The sequence below is a fragment of the Arvicola amphibius genome, chromosome 12 (assembly GCF_903992535.2).
Source record: "Arvicola amphibius chromosome 12, mArvAmp1.2, whole genome shotgun sequence".
In the NCBI taxonomy this organism is placed as follows: Eukaryota; Metazoa; Chordata; class Mammalia; order Rodentia; family Cricetidae; genus Arvicola; species Arvicola amphibius.
Window position 1 is genome coordinate 132952975 of NC_052058.2, and position 20730 is coordinate 132973704.

The 20730-nt window shown below is 46.2% G+C and overlaps 1 protein-coding gene across 1 annotated transcript in view; it reads right to left on the minus strand.

Moving 5' to 3' along the window:
- Positions 1 to 988: 988 nt before the first annotated feature.
- Positions 989 to 20730, minus strand: part of Atp10a (ATPase phospholipid transporting 10A (putative)) — a 162891-nt gene continuing 143149 nt past the window's right edge. Inside the window, exons 14-21 of the mRNA XM_038313958.1 lie at positions 15425 to 15749; positions 13751 to 13827; positions 10733 to 10858; positions 6211 to 6411; positions 3088 to 3168; positions 2895 to 2999; positions 2284 to 2471; positions 989 to 2141 (exon numbers count right to left, since the gene is read on the minus strand). Of these exons, the coding sequence (XP_038169886.1) occupies positions 1526 to 2141; positions 2284 to 2471; positions 2895 to 2999; positions 3088 to 3168; positions 6211 to 6411; positions 10733 to 10858; positions 13751 to 13827; positions 15425 to 15749 (1719 nt within the window). The 3' untranslated portion in view covers positions 989 to 1525. The remainder of the gene's footprint in view (positions 2142 to 2283; positions 2472 to 2894; positions 3000 to 3087; positions 3169 to 6210; positions 6412 to 10732; positions 10859 to 13750; positions 13828 to 15424; positions 15750 to 20730) is intronic.

A 20730-nucleotide genomic window follows, 5' to 3' on the forward strand; every position in this document is an offset into this window, starting at 1 on the left:
TTTGCTGCAGCTCTCTTCCTCTGGTATCTAGCATGGCATGGGTCCATGTGGGAAGAACTCCACTGCCTGTAATATAGTGTGTTACTCTCTTGGAAACATCCCATTCTACTGGGCGTTTTTACCTGTGGATTCTCAAGATGCTGACCCCTCCCTAAGCTGTACTGGCTAACTTGGTAATAATAATGACAGCTTCTACAGAGTTTTGATGAATAAAAGTAAATACAAGGTTATGTTTCACAGCCAAGGTCTGTGAGTCTCACCTAAGGGGCAGCATGGATCGTCGCTCAAGTTAATGACTAACCTCCGCTTCTATGCCGAGGAATGAGATACATTCCGATACTTCACAGGAACTGTATTCCATGGCCAGTTCTCCCCCAAATCTTTATCCTGTGCTCCTCTGCATTGCAGTGGGATGTGACAGATACCCACTGGAGGAGGCCGAGACACACCGCACTTACTCCAAAGCCAAGTGTGAGACAAGGTGGCCACTACATAGAAGAGGAGTTGAAACCGAAGAGCTTGCCATTAAGAGTTTTAATCATTTCCCTCCCCCCCCCCTTTTTTTTGATGAGGAGACATGACAGCTCACCAGACAAAAGCCTGCAGGGAATTACCAAGAATATCTCAGGTTTTGGTTGGAGGAGTCCAGTTGTTGCCCATGGCCTGGTGCAAGGAGCCAAGGGTAACAGATCACTCTGCGGCCCTGGCTGCAATATCACTTTCTTCAGTGTCTTGCATAAAGAAGTGACCACACGGTGTTGGAAGCACACTCATATAGGCCACACACAGCATCGTCACACAAAAGTGGCAACGAGACACGCTCTTTGCAAAGCGGGGGTTGTTTATTGCTTGTGGTGATTTTAGCAAGAAATACACATGACACTGGAGCCGTCGTACCTATCTATGACATGAACTTGCTGAAATGCCTGCACAGCACTGAGTGTTGGCAGGAATGTCACACGAATGTTTCTTGAGCTTTCCCGTTCCATTCGTTGTTGGTAACATTGGAAGTCAATAGAGGAATCTGTCTCAAAGGTCACACATTCTCCCTCCCCTCTGTTTTTCTTCCTCCTTCCTTGTCCTGGGGTCCACGCCCACCACCGTCACCCCAGGGATTGCTGTCCCAGTTGCACATGTATTCCTGCTTGCAGAGAGCGAGGGCCATGTGTGCCGAAGACACAAAGCATATGGCTTTTTCTTACAAAATGAGATGAAGAAATGAATTTAGACACATTTCAAGGGGCCACTCTTTTTTAGCGTTTATGTACGGATAGACAGGTAGAGACAAATGTTCTTATTTTTCTTCAGTATAACTCTACTTAGAACTTCAAAAAATAAACTTTCTCTTTTGGTACCTCTGGTTTCCTATATTTGTCTTGGAAACATCTTAAAAATACATCTTCCTATAACTCTTCTGTGCAAATAAACATAAATAACATTAACATCTGTTGCATAATATAAAGGTCATTTCAAGGATTTTTTTTTTTTTGTCACCACAATCAGCTGTGACCCTTTGGAGGCGAGGCTACAAGGAGCCCGTGGCTTTTCCCTGTAAGCTGTGCAGGTCCTGAGCTGGCTGCGGGGGACTCGACAGGAATTCACCATCCTGCTTGTTCGTCTGTAAACTACTTGTGAACAATTGCAAGACGCTTCCCAGCCCACTGGACAGCGACAGGGAGGAAATCCAGTTGAGCGAGCCAAAGCTGGGCAGGTTCAAGAGTGGCGACAAGGGGGCCGTCTGGCTGGCACTGGTGGCCTTCCTCCTGGAGCCCCCAGGACGCTCTTCTGAAACAGCCTCCCCAGGCACAGATGACCTGGAAGCCTGCCTGCCAAGTCCTAACAAGGTGCTCTCTCTTAATGGCATGTTTGCATCCACTGCGCTGGGCTCCCCGCTGGCTTCTGGGGAGCAGCCCAGCTGCTGAGCAAGCTGGGAAGCTTGAGAGGTACAATCCTTGGGCAGGGACTCAAAAGGTCCTAGGGTCTTCCTTTCTGAAAGCTCAGTTTGTGAGTCTCCAGGCGGCTGTCCCTGAGCAGAAGTCTCTTTGGGAGCACGGAATTTGTTGGAAGAACTATTGGATGACTGGCGTGCCAGCTGGAGATGGGTGGGGAAGAGGCTCCCCTGGAGCGCTTTGAAAAACAATCTAGAAAGAACACACGAGGAAGAATCAGATTCAAAACTGGTCTGTGGCTGAGCTTCAAGAGGCTCACCCAGGCCCAAAGACAGCAAGGGCCAGGGGTGTGCGCTGTACCCGCTGTCAGTTGGGAACACCAACGGATACTCACCTGGGCAGCAGTGCAGCCACGGGCGTGATGAGAGAAGTCAAGTAAAACAGAGGGTCACCCAGTAACGTCTGCATGGTCCAGTAAGGGTTAGACGGAGGGTAGCAGATGGCACAGGAAGTGTTGTAAATCAGAGCCACGGAAAAAAACAGAAAGATACTGAAGCCACAGGCTAACCAGTTGAGCCAGGTCTGAAAAAAACCAGAGGGAAAGGGCTTTTACTTCACTTTAAGAGTGGCGACCGTGACAGCAGCATGAACGTATCGGGAATGGTTAGGGGTGTGCCCGCTTTCCGGGTCTTTGTGAAGACCCTTGTTATCAGGGACTGGTTGGTCTTAGTAGAGCAGCCTGGGACAGGACCGTGAGGGCAAGAGGACAGAGCAAGGCAGGGGCAAGGTGGTGAAGGCAACAAGAAGACGGGTAGATGAAGATCTGCTCAGGAAGGTGGGTAGTGGGTTGTCCCTTTCCCCAGGAAAGTGGTAGGTGTCATTTGCCTTCTTATTACACAGCTAGGGTAGCTTTGCAGCTTCCTGTATGTAGAAACCATCTGCTGGAAAGTGTGTCACCCACAATACGGGTCCCTTTGGGAGCACGACCTGGCCCGTGGCTCTTACCCAAGTTTTGGTTTCAATACCCAGGTGCAGAAGGAAGGTGAACAGTGCTATTGTTGTGACAGGGGTTCCCCAGGTAAACACATCCACATCCGAGTCATAGTATGTCTGAAAGACAAGCAGAATGGCAAGTGCTGGGTGTCTGTAGGTGCCTAGAGGCAGCTGGGGGGAAAACCTGTGCCGGGTTCCCGCTTACCAGGTATGGAATGAAGAAACACACCAGGCTCTGGAAGGCGGCATCCACCATGTTTAACCAGAATGCTTGTGGACGGTACTCCTGGGACACAGAAACAAGGAGGATTACAGACAGAGAAGGGCTTGTCCCCTCCAGGGCCTTCTTGTTGTGGGATAATCTTTTTGTACACTGTGAAGAGCTGTCTTTGCCAAGGCACCTTCTGATTGGTTTACTAAAGAGCTGAATGGCCAATAGCTAAGCAAGAGAGGATAGGTGGGATTTTTGGAGAGAGAGAGAGAGAGAGAGAGAGAGAGAGAGAGAGGAGGAGGAGGAGGAGGAGGAGGAATCTAGGCGCTTGTATTTCATCAGCAGTCTCAGTGCAAGTTGGAAGTGCCATACTGAGAAGGGGTAACTGAGCCTTGTGGCAGAACATAGATTAAAAAATATGGGTTAATTAAATTAAAAGAGTGAGCTGGAAACACACCTAAGCTAAAGGCCAAGTTCTCATAATTAATAATAAGTCTCTGTGTCATTCTCTGGGGGCTAGCAATTGAAAGACAGTCTGACAAGAAAGCTGGCTACATCTTCTTGAGCAGGTGATACCTAAAGCGCTGGAGGAAAATGTCCTGTTTCAGGTCATGAGTTTGAGAGAGAGTCCAGGGGAAGGATAGAAAGAGTTGGGGGAGGAAAACAAAGGGTAGAAATGATGTCAACACAGTCAGGAGTCAGTAGGCATGAAATTCCCAGGGCGGGGGCGGGGGACACTGATTACTATGCTACTATGCTTCACAAAAGAAGAGCTGAAATCTTGGGCTTGGCCCCTGAGCGCCCCCCCCCCCCACCACAGTCTAAGCTCCCTGATCTGGGCTTTCTAGTCTTCCACTCTGAAAAGGTTTTTATGGTAAGCACTTTAGATGAACTCTTACCAATGAGCCTTAAGTTAGATGATGGATATTTCTTAGTAGATTTTTAGACTTATATATGTCATAGTACACACACACACACAGACACACACAGACACACACACACATACACACACACACACACACACACACACACACACACACACACACACACACACACACATATATATATATGAATGAGTGTTTTGCCTGCATATGTACAGGATGCTTATGCACTGCCCAGAGTAGCAAGTGCTCTTAGCCACCAAGCCATCTCTCCATCCCCTCATGATGTTAAACAAAGAAATTATTACTCTGGTTTTGATATGGTTTTAGTGTGTCCCCAAGAGTTGATCTACTAATTCTTAATCCTCACTGCAAAATACTGAGAGAGCAGAAACTTGTTGGGTCTTTGGGAGACAGTTAAGATAAACTATAGAAGCCCCCGCGACTAACTTATGTGAAGGAGCCTAGAAGAGACACATCCTCATGACTGCCAGGCTGTGCCATGTTTTCACACTCCATCAACATCGAAATCACCACCAGATATAGCCCTTCAACCTTGGACCTCCGGAAAACTCCTTTTCTATAAATAGCCTGGCTATAGTGGTTTGAAAGGGAATGGTCCTCAATAGGTTCATATATGTGAATGCTTTGTTACTGGTTGGTGGAACTATTTGGGAAGGATTGGGAGGTGTGGCCATGAAGGAGGTATACCTGCCTGCCTGCCACAATGGTGGCTGTGCACTCACTCACCTCTGAAACTTTAAGTCCCCAATAAACTCTCTTATAAGCTTCCTTGGTCACGGTGTTTTGTTGCAACGATACAGAAGTATCTAAAACACTGACTTAGGTATCTTCGCATATCAATGCCAAGCACACTATGACAATCTACACTCATAGCAAAAATGGCCTGATACAGATAAATGGAAGCTCTAGTACCTGGATGATAAAAATCTGTATTTAAAGAAGCAACCAGAACCCCATCATCCCCTCAGCAGCACCCTAGTAAGTCCTCACGTAGTTGGCAGAGGCTGTGTTTGTCTTGCAGGATACACACAGGATTCAGGAAGTGCATTTCCACTTACCACTTAAGGGAAATGTTGGTGACATTCTCATTGGTTACCTCCCTCTACATGACAAGCTTACAGCATCTTATCTCACAGCTGGCTAAGGACAGTATGCCAGCTAAGATGAGAACCCTGTTGAGAACACAGGTACTGACCAGAACACCCACTGTTTCCTAATGAACTATCTTCTAAGCTGTGAAGCCTGCACCTTTGGAAACTCAGTGTCAGCAGGGTAGCAATAGGAGGGTAAGTTGAAGCAAATACATTCTGAGTTAGAGCTAGTGCAGAAGAGGCAGGATGCCGCATTCTTTCTGCACACGTAAAAACTAAGCTGGCCAAAGAGGAGCATGCATAGTTTACTGTAAAGGCTGGGTGGGACAGCTGGCCATCGGTTTGCAAACATGTGTACTGCTCATATAAACATACATTTACATCCGTCTGCTCACTCAGTGGTTTCCCTTTGAGTCTGTTGTTTTAATCCATGCTGAAAGTAAGTGACACTTTGTTTTCCTTTGCTTTTGCTGGTTTTAGAAAAAATATTATCACCTATGACCAAGTCAGATGTGATGTGATCTTTTGTTGGGGACCTGCAAATAGCTGAGGGAGAAAAGATTTTCATTCAACATACTTCCTGAACACAAAAGTTTTTATCTAGAATGTTCCCCAAAGGCTCATGTATTGATGAGGGTTCTCAGCATGGCCCTGAGGGAGGTTATGAGAACTTCAGGAAGTGGAGCTTAGTATGAGGTCCTTAAGTCACTGGGGCCGTGTGGCTGAGGTGATGCTGTGGTCCTGCTTGCTTCCTCTTTGCTTCCCGGTTTCTGACATAAGCAGCTTGCTCCAGGATATGTTTCTTACCGTTGCCATGACAACCAGGCACTGCCCTGCCACCAGAAGCCCAAATGGAATTTCCTAATCCTAGACTGCAACTGCCATAACCATGTATGCAGAAGAATCTTTTCCTCTTCTAAGTTAATCGTCTTGGGTATTTTATGATAGCAAATACAAAGCTAACACAATGTATTACAGAGTCTGAAATACAGCATCCAGCCTACAGTTTCAACAGTTTTTTAGAGTGTCTATTAGTAGGGATTTGGGGGAAATTTCACTTTCTGGAAGGTGTAAAGGGGCTGGAGGCCAAGAGACAGAGGCAGAGACACCCGCGAGCTTACCTCCATGTTCTGGCCACTCTTGTAAAGCTGTGGCTCTCTCAGCAACATGTCAGCGGGAACGTCTCTATCCAGCACCCCAGTCACAAGCTGGGGAAGCGATGAGAAGAGCAGATTAAAGAATATCAGATACCACTGGTCAATCATGGCAGAGGCGGAGAAGCCGCAGAAGAACTGGAACCAAAATAAGAGGCCCACAAACATCTGCAACAGAAGGAGGGGGCGGAAGGACAGGTGATTGTTTTGCGGGCAGAAGGTCAGATGATTACTTTGCGGGGAAGAAGGACAGGTGATTGTTTTGCTAGGGGAAGGACATGTGATTGTTTTGCTAGGCGGAAGGACAGGTAATTGTTTTGCAGTTCAGCAAAGACTCATCTGAAGGACTCAGGATCTCTGCAGAGACTTTTCTTGATTAGGTGGCCAGGCCGTGATTTCTTCTAAAAGACAGCCCTAACCTCCAGCCTTGGTGGTGGTCTGCTCACAATCCTTTTCTGCTGCAGTCTCCTGCTCTCAAGAGACCAGCAGTAAGAATCTGGACTTCCTGGAGCGGAAGAGCTGGAGATGGTCAATGTGAAAGAACTAAGGTGTGACTGGGGCTTAGAATGGCTTACATTTTAAGAGGACCTGTGGCTTCTTCCCTGGAGCCTTCCATTGTTCTGTCTTCCCAAACACCCACCCTAGAATATATCTGTATGCCCATGTCCCCTCCTTTTCTTTCTTTCTCTCTTTCTTTTCTTTGGGAAAGAGGAGTTGGGGGATGAGGTTTAACTATGTAGCCCAAGATAACCTTGAATTTATGGTCCTCCCATCTCCACCTTACCTTTGAAAAGGAACAGTGGACAATTGTCAACAACTTCCAAAGAGGAAGAAACCCATGAGTACAAGAACAAAGGCAAGAATGGAGCAGCAGAAAGCTTCAACAACCTACTCTGCAGGGCTGGGAGTTAGCTAGGACGTCTTTGCCCTTCCACCAGCTGAGAGTATCAGCAGCTGGAGTGCGTTTCCCTAGAGAGTATGGCAGTCCAAGCCCTGAGGTTTAGATTGTGAATGTCTCCCAGAAATCCCTGAGTTAAAGCTTAGTTCCCAGCTTATGGAGCTACTGGGAGGCAATAGAAGCTGGAAGAGGTGGCGGCTACTCAGAGGACACGAGGTCAGTGAGGGCATTTCCTTAAACAGAACACATTGGTAACCCAGTCTCTTTGCCTCTCTGAGAGCCTTGAGGCAAGCAATTTTCCCCAACCATTGTGAACTGCCTCACCATAGACCCAAAGGAAACAGGGCCAAGTGTTTATGGGTGCAACATCCAACACCATGCACTAAAAAACCCAACCAACCAACCAACCAAAACCAAAAACCAAACCCCACACAAAAACTTTCCCCTTATAACTGATTTATTTCAGTTATTTCCCCAGAGAAACACAAAACTGACAAGCACACAATGTATTTTCACACTTATGGTAATTTGGCATAGTATCCTCCCTACCTCGGTGTCCCCATCTACAGCCATACCAGTGAGAGCTGCCCAGGGAGGGAGAGTGTGGGGAATTAAAGACTTCATGAGACTCCTGGAATATGGTGGCTATTATCAGAGGCATACTCTCCCTAGCTAAATGTCCTCGTTTCCTTCCTTGAGGCCCAAGCTCGAGGTGTTCTTAACATTTACAGAAAACTGAGGCTGGAGATGTGAAAGTGGTCATAGCATGGGGAAGCCATTTAACTTGTTCAAACACAGATGAATCTTGGCCTAAGGTCCTGGGGGCCAGTCTCCAAAGGCCATGCCGTACAGTGGGTGAATGTCCCACTGAACACAGTGAGGAACAGGTCTGGGTTCCGGAGCTATAGCTCTCTATGGCTCTTGAATGAGTTGCTTTATGCCTCTGGCTTTTGCCTTTACCTCTCTGAGCTTTGTTTTCTTGCCCTGAAAATGGATTCTAAAGATCAGGAAAAAAAAAATGCTAGTTCGTGTGGGTGGAAGCTATGACTAAATCCCCCAGGCATTGGTTTAATCTATGACTTAAGTTTCCTAATAGGCAATGTTCCCCTTCCACATCAGCCACTGACAGACTCAGGCTTTTCATTGATTTTCTCCCCTGCCTTCCTCCCACGGCTCACTCTTGCTCACCCACCATCGTGGGCTCAGCCTTCTGAGTCATAGGAGAGCAAATGGAGTCACAGGGAGCAGGAAGAAAATACTTAGATAATTGAGAGCCCCCCTCATCGTGCTGAAGAGCTTTATTCCCAAACCTCTGTTACCATAGAAACTGTTCTTCTCTGCTCTTTATTGGAAAGGCCAATTTATTCTTCAAATTAATGACTCTCCTGTGAGGAGTGATTACCCTTGAACTGCTCACGTGGACGAATGCTTTTAACAAAGCCCTGCATCTTCCATGAAGAAAACCAGGCGGGCGGCTCTTTCCCCTCCCTGTGTTCTCTAACAAGAACAGGCTTAGCTTGCAGGCAGGGGGAGGCTAGCCTCACCTCAGGCTGCCACTTCAGACTCTTAAGCCTCTCCAGTGTTAGGAAGCTTGGAGCATATTGCTCTTGCTACCCTCTCAATTCGACAGACATGAACAGAGATCGGCGAGCTTAATTCATAGTTCTGTTTTGGGAAATTAAAATATAATTGTACCCCAAAGAAGTCAAACAGACAGGATCCTCAACTTATGATGCCTCAATGGGGATTTTTCAAGCTTAGGATGATATTGTGAAAGCAATCAATATGCGTTCTGCTAAACTATGAATTTCGATTTGGATCTTTGCCTGGGCTTTATTCTCTTAGGGAATGCTGGACGGTGGCTTTGGGCCGAAGCTCCCAGCTAGCTGGTCACAAGGCAGCCGTGCTCCAGTGGGCTGTGCGCAAAGCGAAGATAGTAATTAACCTAAGTGTACTACATGTATTTTTCACTTGTGATATTTTCAACCTGTGATGGGCTGTTACAAGACCATGTAACCCTACTCTAAGTAGAGGAGCAACTATGCTGAAGACACCACTACGAAGGACCAAAGGAAATGAGGCTGCATTCCAGTCCAGCCTACTCCAAAGGGGTCATTCACTCCTGGGGAGGGAAGCTGGGAGCCTCTAGGTTCTAGATATCTGAGGCCTCACCATGTTGGCAATCCAATACTGGGTCATAAAGAAAGGAGAAAGCCCTCCCAAGGGCAGAAACAGAACAATGGTTTTGGATGTGGTACCAGGTGGAGGTCAATCAGAATTGATTTCCAAATCTGCTCAATTAGCCATGTTCTGATTGGTTGAGAACATCTGTATTTGTTTGCTAGGAGACATTATAAAAATCAGGCAAGCAAGGTGGTGGAGAGGTTAGGAATGGGAAGGTATATGTCAGCCTCCAGAAGGAACCATTAAGAAGACAAGAAAGAGCTGTACTGACATCAACTTAGAGTTAGCATGAAGGTTTCATATGGACTGAAGAAAATTTGAATTTATTTTATTCTTTTCCAGTAGAGCACAGGATATTCTTGACATTGCAGTTGCAGTAAGATTTATGGAACAAGCTTAGAAGGTCATTTATCCCAGGAGGCTAGTTTGTCTGCTTGTCGGTTCCCTCCGCCTCAAGCTGCCAGAGGCAGAGCCCAAACCAATGGCCCCTCAGGAGAGTGTCTAGAAATCTTAGAAATGAGTCAGTGTTCTGTGATGACCCTGTGGGCTGTTCTGCAGACCCATGGAGTACAAAAATACTAAGCTAAACATGAGGCCCATGTGGGAGAGATCAGGAAGGGCCGGCTCTGTATTCAAAGCTCCTGAAGAGATACAGATGTTCACAGCACATCTGGCCTAGGCATCTTCACTTAAATGGAGCTACCAATTAAGCTTAGCTAGAAGAGAGTGTATCTTCCCTGAGCCCAGGAGAGTATGGAAGCCCCTCCCTCCTTTTTACTCTGATAGACATCATTCAATATCTGAACTATATGGCAAGATCAAGTGATTTTCTGTTCGCAAGGCTACTGAACATACTTCTCCTTTAGCGTTCCTTGCCTACCACAGAGAAATCAGTCTCCCACTGTGGACACACCAGTGGAACGCTCCTAAGAAACACAAGGATACAGACTGAGAACTAAAGAACAGAAGCAGATGTCAGATAGCAACACAGTTTAGCAAATATTGACTTGATCCCTTGCCACCCTTGTCATTGTACTACTTTATAAAGTCTATATGAACTTTCTTGCATTGCCTGTTGTTATCAGATCTTTCATCTTCAAGATGCAGCTGTTTTTATTTCCCGTGAGTTATTTTTCAGATATTATAGGGTGCAAGGCCAGGTTATGATCACAGGACATTCATGCAAACCCAAAAGGATGGGGTAGACATGAGACTCTGTGGGCTGTTGACCTTATGCAGGATTCCACCCTACAAGCCTTTTGGGGGTGAAAATGGGGGTAGGGTTGTCACAGAAGCCTTCTAGATCTTTCTTTCTCAACTGTGAGTCCACAGTCATTGGTACAGAGCAAAAGTAGCTATTGTGAGCCTTTTACCTGAAAACTTCAAAGACCCGTGCCAAATACCTACTGTGTTCTTGTAGAAGAAATATAGCACCATGTTGGCCAGTCTGGAGTAGCACCAGTGTCCATGGACAAGTAAGAGTCTCTCCAGGTATCGGAACCTCGGCACCGCAAAGTCGCTGGCCATCACAGCCTTGAAAAGGAAAATAATTCTCATCACTGCTAATGTAGAACAAAGGCAAGGCAAAGCCAGCCTGGGGGGGGGGGGGAAGCCCAGCTTCAAACACGGTGCTAAGTGTGGGCCTGTGTCTCGTTAACTCCTTCAACTGAAAAGGAACCCACTTGAGAAGCACGGTTGCTCAGGGATACCACTTTCTAGAACCATTCAAGGCCTCAAACATTAGATATATGATTAGTAAGTCTAAAAAGACTTCAAGTTTCCTCTTCCAGTATTGTTACCTATCAAGCCCCAAAACATAGAGATGCACAGACTTTCCCCCACCTTTCTTCCATCCCCAGTGGCACTTATTTCTATACCGTACTCAGCTCAGTAGAGACGAGCTAAAGATGACCCACTGATGCTTATCAGAGGGACATCCAGACATTCTGGGAGTTGCATCTTAGACTGCACTTCCAGATTAAACCGTCGTGACACCGTGGTTCTTAAGGAACGACAAGAAAAACCATCTTTACATGTCTGGCCCTCACAAACTTTGTTCCCACATACTGTCCTCTCCTCTGCTGGCATCCAGACATTGAACCTAGGCGTATAAATGGCAGCTGCGTGTGGGCGGGCCTACTCTCGGCCCCTCCCTTCCCCTCTTGCGGGCTTCATCACTTTTCACTCATGAAATTGACAGGGAGTTTGTATTTGACTTTTCTCTGTCTTTTCACAATGCCCCACAACACCACCATGGGAGATTTCTCAGAGTGGCCAGTTTTCTCTACTTCCCTTAAGGAAACGCTAACTAGCACAGTGCTTGTCAATCCCATATGCAAAGAAGCCTGACCAAGAAACCACTGGTCTTCTGTGTGACAGACCTTGATGGTGAGAACCTGGAGGTGGGGGGGGGGGACTTAGCTGCTATCACTGCTCTCACCCTTGAGGCAGGGACTCAGTGTCCCATCCATAAGACTTGTGACCAGAGTCATGTGAGCAGTGATGGAAACAGCTGGGACCAAAGGGCAGGCGGCGCTGAGCAAGCAAATTTCTCGGTAGGATGTGTCTGGCTATTTTTGTATGGACGTCAAGCTACATGCAAGGGAGGATGTATTATGCAAGGTGGTCAGACCTGTTCTGATGCTCCTGAGCTTGTATGTTATTCCAGTGAGTGAGAGAATACTATCCTGATGTCTTCTTCTGAAGCACGGAAGTGAGGAATCTGGCCTGAGTCCCCATGGATATGTCAGAATAGGTAGGAGGTCACCAGCCCAGACACTGTTGGGCAGCCACTTCAAGCCAGGAGCTGGAAGGGACGGCAGAACTTCGGTGCTTCAGAAACTCAGCCTCCATGGACTCCTCTGCTCCGTCATATAGTGGGACAGTCCCTGGAGTTAAGCTCTGGCAGAGGAGAGTACAGAGTGAACAGCTTCCACCACCCTGTCTCTAACGGGACAGCTGGGGAAGCAGCATAGGAACTCTCCATAGGAACAGGCCCTGCGCCTGCACTGGATTTGGGTGGGTAGGGAAGACATTAGCCTGGAGAGACAGGTGAGCTTCTTCAGTAATTGTCAGCATTTGGAGATGTTTCCAAAGACAGCCCGAAAGTCTACACGATGGCCTACTAATCTCTTTGTTTTTCAGCTCTTGGCATCTAACCCAGAGCCCTGTGTGTGCTAGGTAAGCACCCCACTCCTGAGTGGTGTCCTGTGTTCCTTTCTATGACTGCCGCCTTTGAGTGACCTCCTAAGCGAACCCCGATAAGGACAGTGACTATGTCTAATGGAGTCTGCTTCTAAGTCTGTCCAGGCAATAGCGGAGTCTCATTGATTTTCTAAAGAATGAATCATGGGGTAAATGACTGAAGAGTCTAAAAGCCCAGAAAGCATTTGGTTCAGAAATGGATGTTCCATTAGGCATGTATCCGTGGGAACAGAATCTGCAGACTCAAACAACGGTGGATGTCGGATAGTCAGTAAAAATATACTGAAAATGTAGAAATTGTTCTCTCTAAACAACACGTTACTACTATTTACATAGTGTTTGTGTTGCATTGGGAAGAAATCATCTGGTGGTTATATAAAGATACTGATGGGTGTGTGTAGGATTCATGCAAATACACCAGTTGACGTGGGAGACTGGTGGATTCTGGTGCGGAAGCAGTTTTCCCTAGATACTGAGGGGCAACTGTACTATGCTTCCAGCAGGGACCCTACCATCCGACTGCTGTTTGATATCAAGCCAGAAAATGAATCTTCTTTGCACAGCCTAGCATACAGCGAGTGTTCCATAAATAGTCTCTGAGTGATCCAACCAGTGCATAAATGGTGATTAACATTATGATTTTAAAAAAATCCACTAATAAATTCTTCCCTACAGGCTTTACCAAAGTTTAAAAAAAAATATATGACTCAAGCTTGCTCAAGTGTTGTAAGTTATAGTGCTATATCCAGAAGCAGTATATTTAAATTAACTAGTGTTTTCAATTTCTGGAAAATTCAGAGCTGACACAAAGACAAATGAAAAGCCCAGACAGAACCTGCACGGGAGTCAGGGTGGCTACACTCCATCTTCCAACAGTGTCACTAGGCAGCTGTTACAGAGCATAGCTACCGTTGAGCAACAGCAAACAGAAAGACCTCCTGGCATGAGAAAGGGGAGGCAATAGCTCACCTTGCCTCTTGAAGTCAGAGTGTCCCCAAATATACTTCTGTTGACACAGGCTGAGGCGTTTGTGGCACGTGGCTTTGTTAACAGAATGACATTCTGCCTCAGCTTTTACTACTACTTGCTTAGCAGAAGGTGAGCACTGGCCCATACTGGAGGCAAACGCTTCAGCTTCGTTAGAGCCCAGAGACAGGCTGGGACAATGTGTGCTATGACCGGAGAAGAAGCCAATACGTGACAGTCCAGCTGGTCTTTTACCTGCATGCCCTCCTGGCCTGAGATCCCCACGCCTACATCTGCCACCTGGATCATGCTGACATCGTTTGCTCCATCACCTAAAAACAACACAGGCAGCAAGAATCATTGATTTTTAAGATGCAGAGACTCACACGGACACATTGAGCCTCTTGGGTCCCTGCTGGGCTGAGTTCTGTGAGAAAGATCAGAAAAAGGGCAGTAGAGGGAACTGAGGTGACCAATTGGAATCAGGCACAGTACAACGTGGAACTGCCGGCCATATCAGGCTGTCCCAGAAATGAACTGCCACCGAGCCACCGTCTTATTCAGTGGGGACTATACTATCAGGATTCGCATAGAAAAGGCCTTTAATGTGATGGCACATTCATTTTCTTTGCTATTGTAGCGACTCAGCTCCTCCAACTGGGCCTCAGGACCTCTCCAATTCACAGTCACCTTAGCAATTTTCTTACTGAATCAAACATGTTCTCTTCTGTTCAGCATTTATGCACACTGATTACCTCAGTAAATAAACCAATATGTGATTTTTTGGGTCTCTGAGGCACAAACAGAAAATGTCTATTGTACCATCGGGCTGTGGACTGATTAATGTGAAAACAAAAAGCCAGAGACCTTGACATCTTTGGGTTGTCAAAACACAAACACAGCCATTAGAATTGGAGACAATCGTAGCCCTGTTTGGAATTAGGTTCAGAACAGCCGAAGGTATAGCAGACATGCCACACTGTAAAAATAACAGATGTAGACACACAAAACTCAGATTAGCGTCTCCCTCCCTGGAGGAGATGCCGTCTTCCCTCAGCGTGGGCCAAGGGCATCAGGGTGAACACTCTGTTCATGTCTCCTAGGCTTGTGTCCTCGCCCAACCGTGCACTGTCCCTCATGGATGCTATGGGTCTCCATATGTCTAAGGGTGTGCAGACTATCCTACCCAGGTCTCACATTGTCGCTATAGGTTGTCCCTTTTATTTCTTCTTTGCCCCAGTACTGGAAATCAAACCTAGGGTTTATAAATGCTACACAAATATTCTGCCACTGACCCATCTCCCCAGCCCTGTTTTTACTTTTTATTTTGAGACAGGGCAGAATCTCACTGAGTTTGTTGTGATGACCTTAATCTTACTCTGTATCCCTAAGGCTGACCTTAAACTTGCAATCTTCTTGTCTCAACCTTCTCATTCACTGGATGCCCCAGGTCTGTGATTTCACTCTCTTTTATTGGGTCAAACTCAGTCTGGGTCCCCCGATCATCATAAAGCCTTGGACCGAGGAGGCATGTGACAACCCAAAGCCCTCAAGCCCTTGGAAAGAGCCTCTGCTAAGTTAACATGTGTTACTAGAAGACCATCAATGTGGCTGGACTGTGTGAGGCAGGTGGGTGTCTAAGTTTTGTCTCCCAGGCCTTGGCCTACCCTCCAGCCTTTCTTCTTAAATTAGCAGTTACTGATCTTATAATAGTACCTATATCTGCTGCCATATCTTGTGGCTTATTGATAGATGCTTTATGTCTGGAATTCTCTACTTGCTCATAGTGGGTATATCATTGTAAGTGGAAACAGGTGACTGAGGCTTCGCTTGTTTCACAGTGTTAGATGGCAGAGGATCAGAAATTCAGGTCACATGGAGAGGGTTTAGTTGAAGAAGAAAGCTGAAGGAACAGGCCTCGATACTTGCCTATGGCCAGGGTCATGGCCTTGAGCTTGCTTCTCACCAGCTTTATCACCATGCTCTTCTGCAAAGGCGTTGACCGGCAGCAGAGGACAGAGCGGCACTGCTTGGCCAGGAAGAGAAATTTGTCCTCTAGACTTTTTTCAAGGGCGTAGGCCAGACTTCTGCCATCAATCACAAGGCTTGGGCTGGGGCTGGAGCTGGCGGATGTGCAGGCTGGGTTGAAAGAGAACCCCACGCTCACGTTCATTTCGGTATGCTCGGGGGTGCTTTGGGAGATTCTGGACTGCACATACTGGAGGTATTGGTCCAGAAGGGCTGCGCAGGCTTCCTGAAATTGACAAGCAATGTATTTCAGTGACGTTACCGACCCTGGTTATCTGCCTCAACACTCCAAGCTGATGTCCTTCTAGGGCACTTGGCTGTCGTGAATGGCTCTCTAGACCTCCAGAAAAGGAAGTTCAACTAGAGGGGATGCCTTTCTCCACAGGAGAGAAAGAAGTTAGCTTCCACTAGATTGTACTTTATCACCCATGCAGCTGTGTTGAAGTTGAAACGGAGGATGCTCACCCTCATAGGTGTGGCTGCATTACTGCGCAACCTCAGACGGTCAGGCTGAAGGCTCAACCTGTGTGTCTGCACCATTCTCTGGGACCTTTACCTAAACCTTGCTGTCTCCTACTGGTCCATCAATGCTGGGACACAAATCTCTTTCAAAGCCTTTGCAGGATAAGCCCATAAAGAACTATAATCTTTAGTGTTCTCTCTAAATTTTCCATTTCCACTTGGGAAAAAAAATTCAGTTACTGACTGTGGCTCTTCATTATCCATGCCCGTCCCAAACTGGATGTGAGTAGTGGAGAGAAGGCCACCCTGGATAGTAACAGACTTCTGAGGCAGGAGCTGGAGACCAAAGAGGGAGCTCATTTGTGAGAACAAAGACTGATGGAGAAGTGTAAAAGGCTCCCGTCCTCTTGATACAGACCACGCCCTGGCCTAGAGCCTAGTTCCTTGCACTACCCTGTAGACCTTCAGCTGTGGCCACTCAAATCTGTTACATCCAGGAAACTACTGAATCTGAGAAGAGATGGTCAGTGTCCCTAGGAAGCCGGGGAAGGATGGGCAAGCCCCTGGACATGAGCACTGCCAGTCACAGATGGGAATTGCATTGTGACTGTGGATAGACACCTTTGCTGGAGGACATGCTGGTAGCTGGGGAAGACTTAAGAAGTGGGTGTAGAAACCCCAGGGGGTACCTGATCCTATTACAAAATACTGACGTGGCTAGTCCTTGGTGAGAAGAAGCAGGCTTACCTCCTCCAACCTCTCCCCAAATGCAGATGTTGTATCTGGCCAGGTGCACAGAGCAGCTAACCATGAAACTGGAAGGAAAACAGGAGCATTCGGATAGGGAAAGGAGATTATCATAAGGACACCGACAGGTGACAGTTATTCCATTTTTACCCCGGAAGCCGCTGGCATGGCCCAAGGTCTCAAAGAATTAAAAGTGGATGCCAGAGACCTGGAACTCTGGATGACACCCCAGACTCTGGCTGTAGGAGGGAGGGAGGGCATGCTGAATGCTCAGACAAGATTCAGGGAATCTCTGCTTTTTTGTTTTGTTTTGTTTTCCTGGTTTCTCCTAGTCCCCCATCACAAGGGGTTTGTATGCTGGCAGCAAAGAGGGCCATCTAGGGATAAAGATTCGGAGGAAGTGGCACCTGCCTCTTGTCTCAGGCACTGTGCTGTCAAGAGGGCAATGTAAAGACTGCCTTTCTTCTCTGTCCTGCCAGTCCTGGGCTCACATGCAGAAGGAGTTGGAGGAAAACAGGAAGTAGACAGGAGTAACATACACTTTGGCCTTTTTACCAAAGGACAGAAAAGGGAACTCTTGGGAAACTGAAAGTACTAGAAAGATGGTCAAAGAGAGAGACTTTAGCTGGCTCTCGGATGGTATTTACAAATTTGTGGGTTCACTATATGATGTGCACACACAGGCATAATCCCAAGGGCACAGCAACCCTTGAGAATGACACTCTGGTTCAGCCACCGCCCCTGCTCCAAACTGACCTCCAAAGAGCAATATATACATTCAAAGCCAACAAGGGAAGCAGATGAAGGCTGAGCAAACCACACATTCAGAGGCTGAGCAGAGCCTCAACTCCAAATCCAATGTGGTAGATAAATATCCTGCTTCCAGAACTCCATACTCCAAAGAATTAAAAAAAATCGAGAGAGTCATGACATACTAACCATAATGCAGATGACAAAGACTCACAGAGTCTGAGGAACCAGGAAATCTCAGCTCCTGGGAAACATACATGAGCAGAAGGTGACTTTGATTTGACACCGGAATAATCTAACAGGGACATTAAAGCAGCCATCATAGGAAAGCTACGGCCAAGCATTAGCATTCTGGAAATCAGTAGCAAAACAGTTAAGAGAAAGACTGTACCAGTGCACAGGAAGAGTACAGAGAGATGTGAATGCAACCCTAAATACTTTACGTAGCATCTTCGTCCTCCAGAAGGTGGACAGTAGCACCGCACTCCTTAAGTGGGACTTATTTCCAAAGAGTTCAGTATAGAGAAGATTGGGACGGAAGGCTGTATTCCTTGCAAGACGGACAGAAGTGGCAAACACCAGGTCCTCAGCCACAGGATGGCATGACTCCACAGTGCCACAACGTGATGATACCTCATGCCCTCCACACAAAATTCCTGGCTTCATTCTAGTTCTAATTGCAACATTGGGTGGATTTCAAGATCACATCAGTCTAGAAGAAATTTCATCAGCCTTCTTCAAAAAACCAAGGACGTGAAGGACAAAGATAGTCTGGGAGACTCTCAAAGCCAGGAATGCTCAAGTGAGCTTTGACCAACAGATGCCATGTGAAATCCTAGAACGGGATGGCAAGTGCCAGGTAAGACAATCTAATACAGAAAGAGCTTCGGTTAGAGCGTGTGTTGATATTGGTGGGTATAACAAATGCTCTATGCGCACCTAACATGCTAATTGAGAGGAACTAGGTATAATATGGGAGTGCTCCAAAGACTTTTCCAAATGTTTCTGCAAATTGAAACCATTCTATATATGGAGTTTCTTTTCCAAAATCAGCACTATTCAGATTTCAAAGTAAAAAGACAATAACAGATAAAAATTCAGTGATTCAGTGAGCTTGAAACACAAACACACCATGATCAAACTACTTAAGACAAATGGCAAAAAAAAAAAAACTATCCCAACAGCAGCCCACCCAGAAGCAATCATTGGTTGTTAGTCAGCAGGGGCTCAGGGACTGCACTGAGAAACCACGTGTCTGGATGCAAGTGGACTATGCTTAGGGAGCTGAAAGAAAATACTTGCCATCTCAGTCTTCCACCCTCAGTGAAGACATGGTTCCAGGACGAACCATAGTTAAGATGTTTCCTGAGGAAAAAGACAGGATTTGTTGCCAGTGGACCACCCCTAACACAACCCCTTCTGACACAAGGGATGTAATGAGTCAAGGGAATTCAGGAGGAAGTCCTGTCTCCTGACCCTGAAGACACAAATCTGAACCATCCCGTTTATCAACTGAAAGATACTTTGGATAAAAGAGCAGCTGATCCAACTGTGGTATCAATATTCCTTTGGTTATTGAAAAGCTAATAAGTTGGATAAGTTAAAATATTATTTAACCAGAAAATATTATTTAATCAAAATGGAATCAAACCAGGAATCAGTAACAAGTCAAAAGACAACCTCCCAATATTTGGAAATAAAACAAAGCATTTTGATATAATCCACAGACCTGAAAGCAAATATAGGAAATGCTTATAAAAATATCTTGAGCTCTATGTAACTAAAATTTCAAAACTGTGAGGTGCAGATATTTTGCATATATTAGAAACGAAAAATGTTTGAGAATAGAAATAAAAGCAAGTTGGAGGAGGAGAAGAAAGAAGAGAAGAAGGAGAAGAAGGAAGAGGGGGAGGAGAAGACGACAACCCAGACCATCATCAATAAAAGTGAAAATAACCCAACAGAGAAAATGAATCAAGGCAGCCCAAACCTTGGTTTTGAAGAATCGGTATAATTGATAGACTGGCTCAAAAGTAATCTAAGAACAGACACAAAACACCAATGTCATAAATAAGAGAGGGAGGGTCACTGAAGTCCCACCAACATCAAGACAGCAAGGAGAAGACCTGGGTCTCAGGGGCAGGGTCCCAAGGTCTGGGTAGCCGATGTCCTGGGTGTGGAACGTAGAAGGAATCACGATTACCCAAAGAGGCCTTCATGGCCTTGAGCTCCTAAGGAAGGCAGAGGAGGGGATCTACACAAAGGGAGTCTTGGGCATCACCCAAAACCTTGTGGATAACTTGAAGAGATTTCAAGGGGAGCTCATGGGAGGAACCAGATCCTAGATCGGGGAGGTGCCAGGAGTAGACACCCCTTGCAGTCTTGAGGATTTAACCAAATCAATATGAGTAGACAAAAGAAGTACCCAGAGGCAGCTGATGAAACCAGAGGAGTTCGTGCTAAGGAGATCGCTGCCTTGGCTCCACATCCTAGACATGTAAGACCTCATGAAAATAAAAATCCGTGATATGAAAAAGGAAGACGAGCACTAATAAAACCCAGATGTACATTCCTTTGGTATTAAGAAATCCCAGACCCAGTCTCTCCACCCAGAAGACATCCTTTTCCAGGGTCTAGCCTGGTAAGTGTAGTCTTCACCCTTCATCAGGGGAACTTCTCTTCGCCACAGCCAGAGACCATTAGGTATAAACGCAGCTAATCAAAATGCAGAGCTGTGAACCCAGTCTCGACGGATACATTTTTTTTTAAAATACAACTCTGGAACCTAAGGCTTGGGGATCATAGGGAAAAGGGGGCAAACCAATCATAAGAGCCAGAGGAACAGGGAGCTTGCTGTGAGATTGTTTCTCCTAGAAATAGCAGAAGCTTGTATCAGAATCACAAAGTTTTATCAACAGGACTGCCTAAACATGAGCTCAAAAGGATGGCAAAAGGCAAGTTAACACAGATGGGGGAAAGCCCAGAAGGCCTCATCCTAAAAGTTGACTACTAACAACTGAGTAATGCTGAGTGAGAATGGGAGAAACATGGATGTAACAACAAATGTGAAAAAAAGAGGCCATAAATTTGAAAGACAGCAAGGAGGGGGCAAACAAGAGGGGTTGGAGGAAGGAAAAAGAAGAAAGAAAAGATATGCTATTATAATCTCAAAATATGCAATATTTTCAAAAATCCCAGAAAAGTCCACATCTCTCAAGACAATGATAAGAACATCCCAAGTCTCCGAA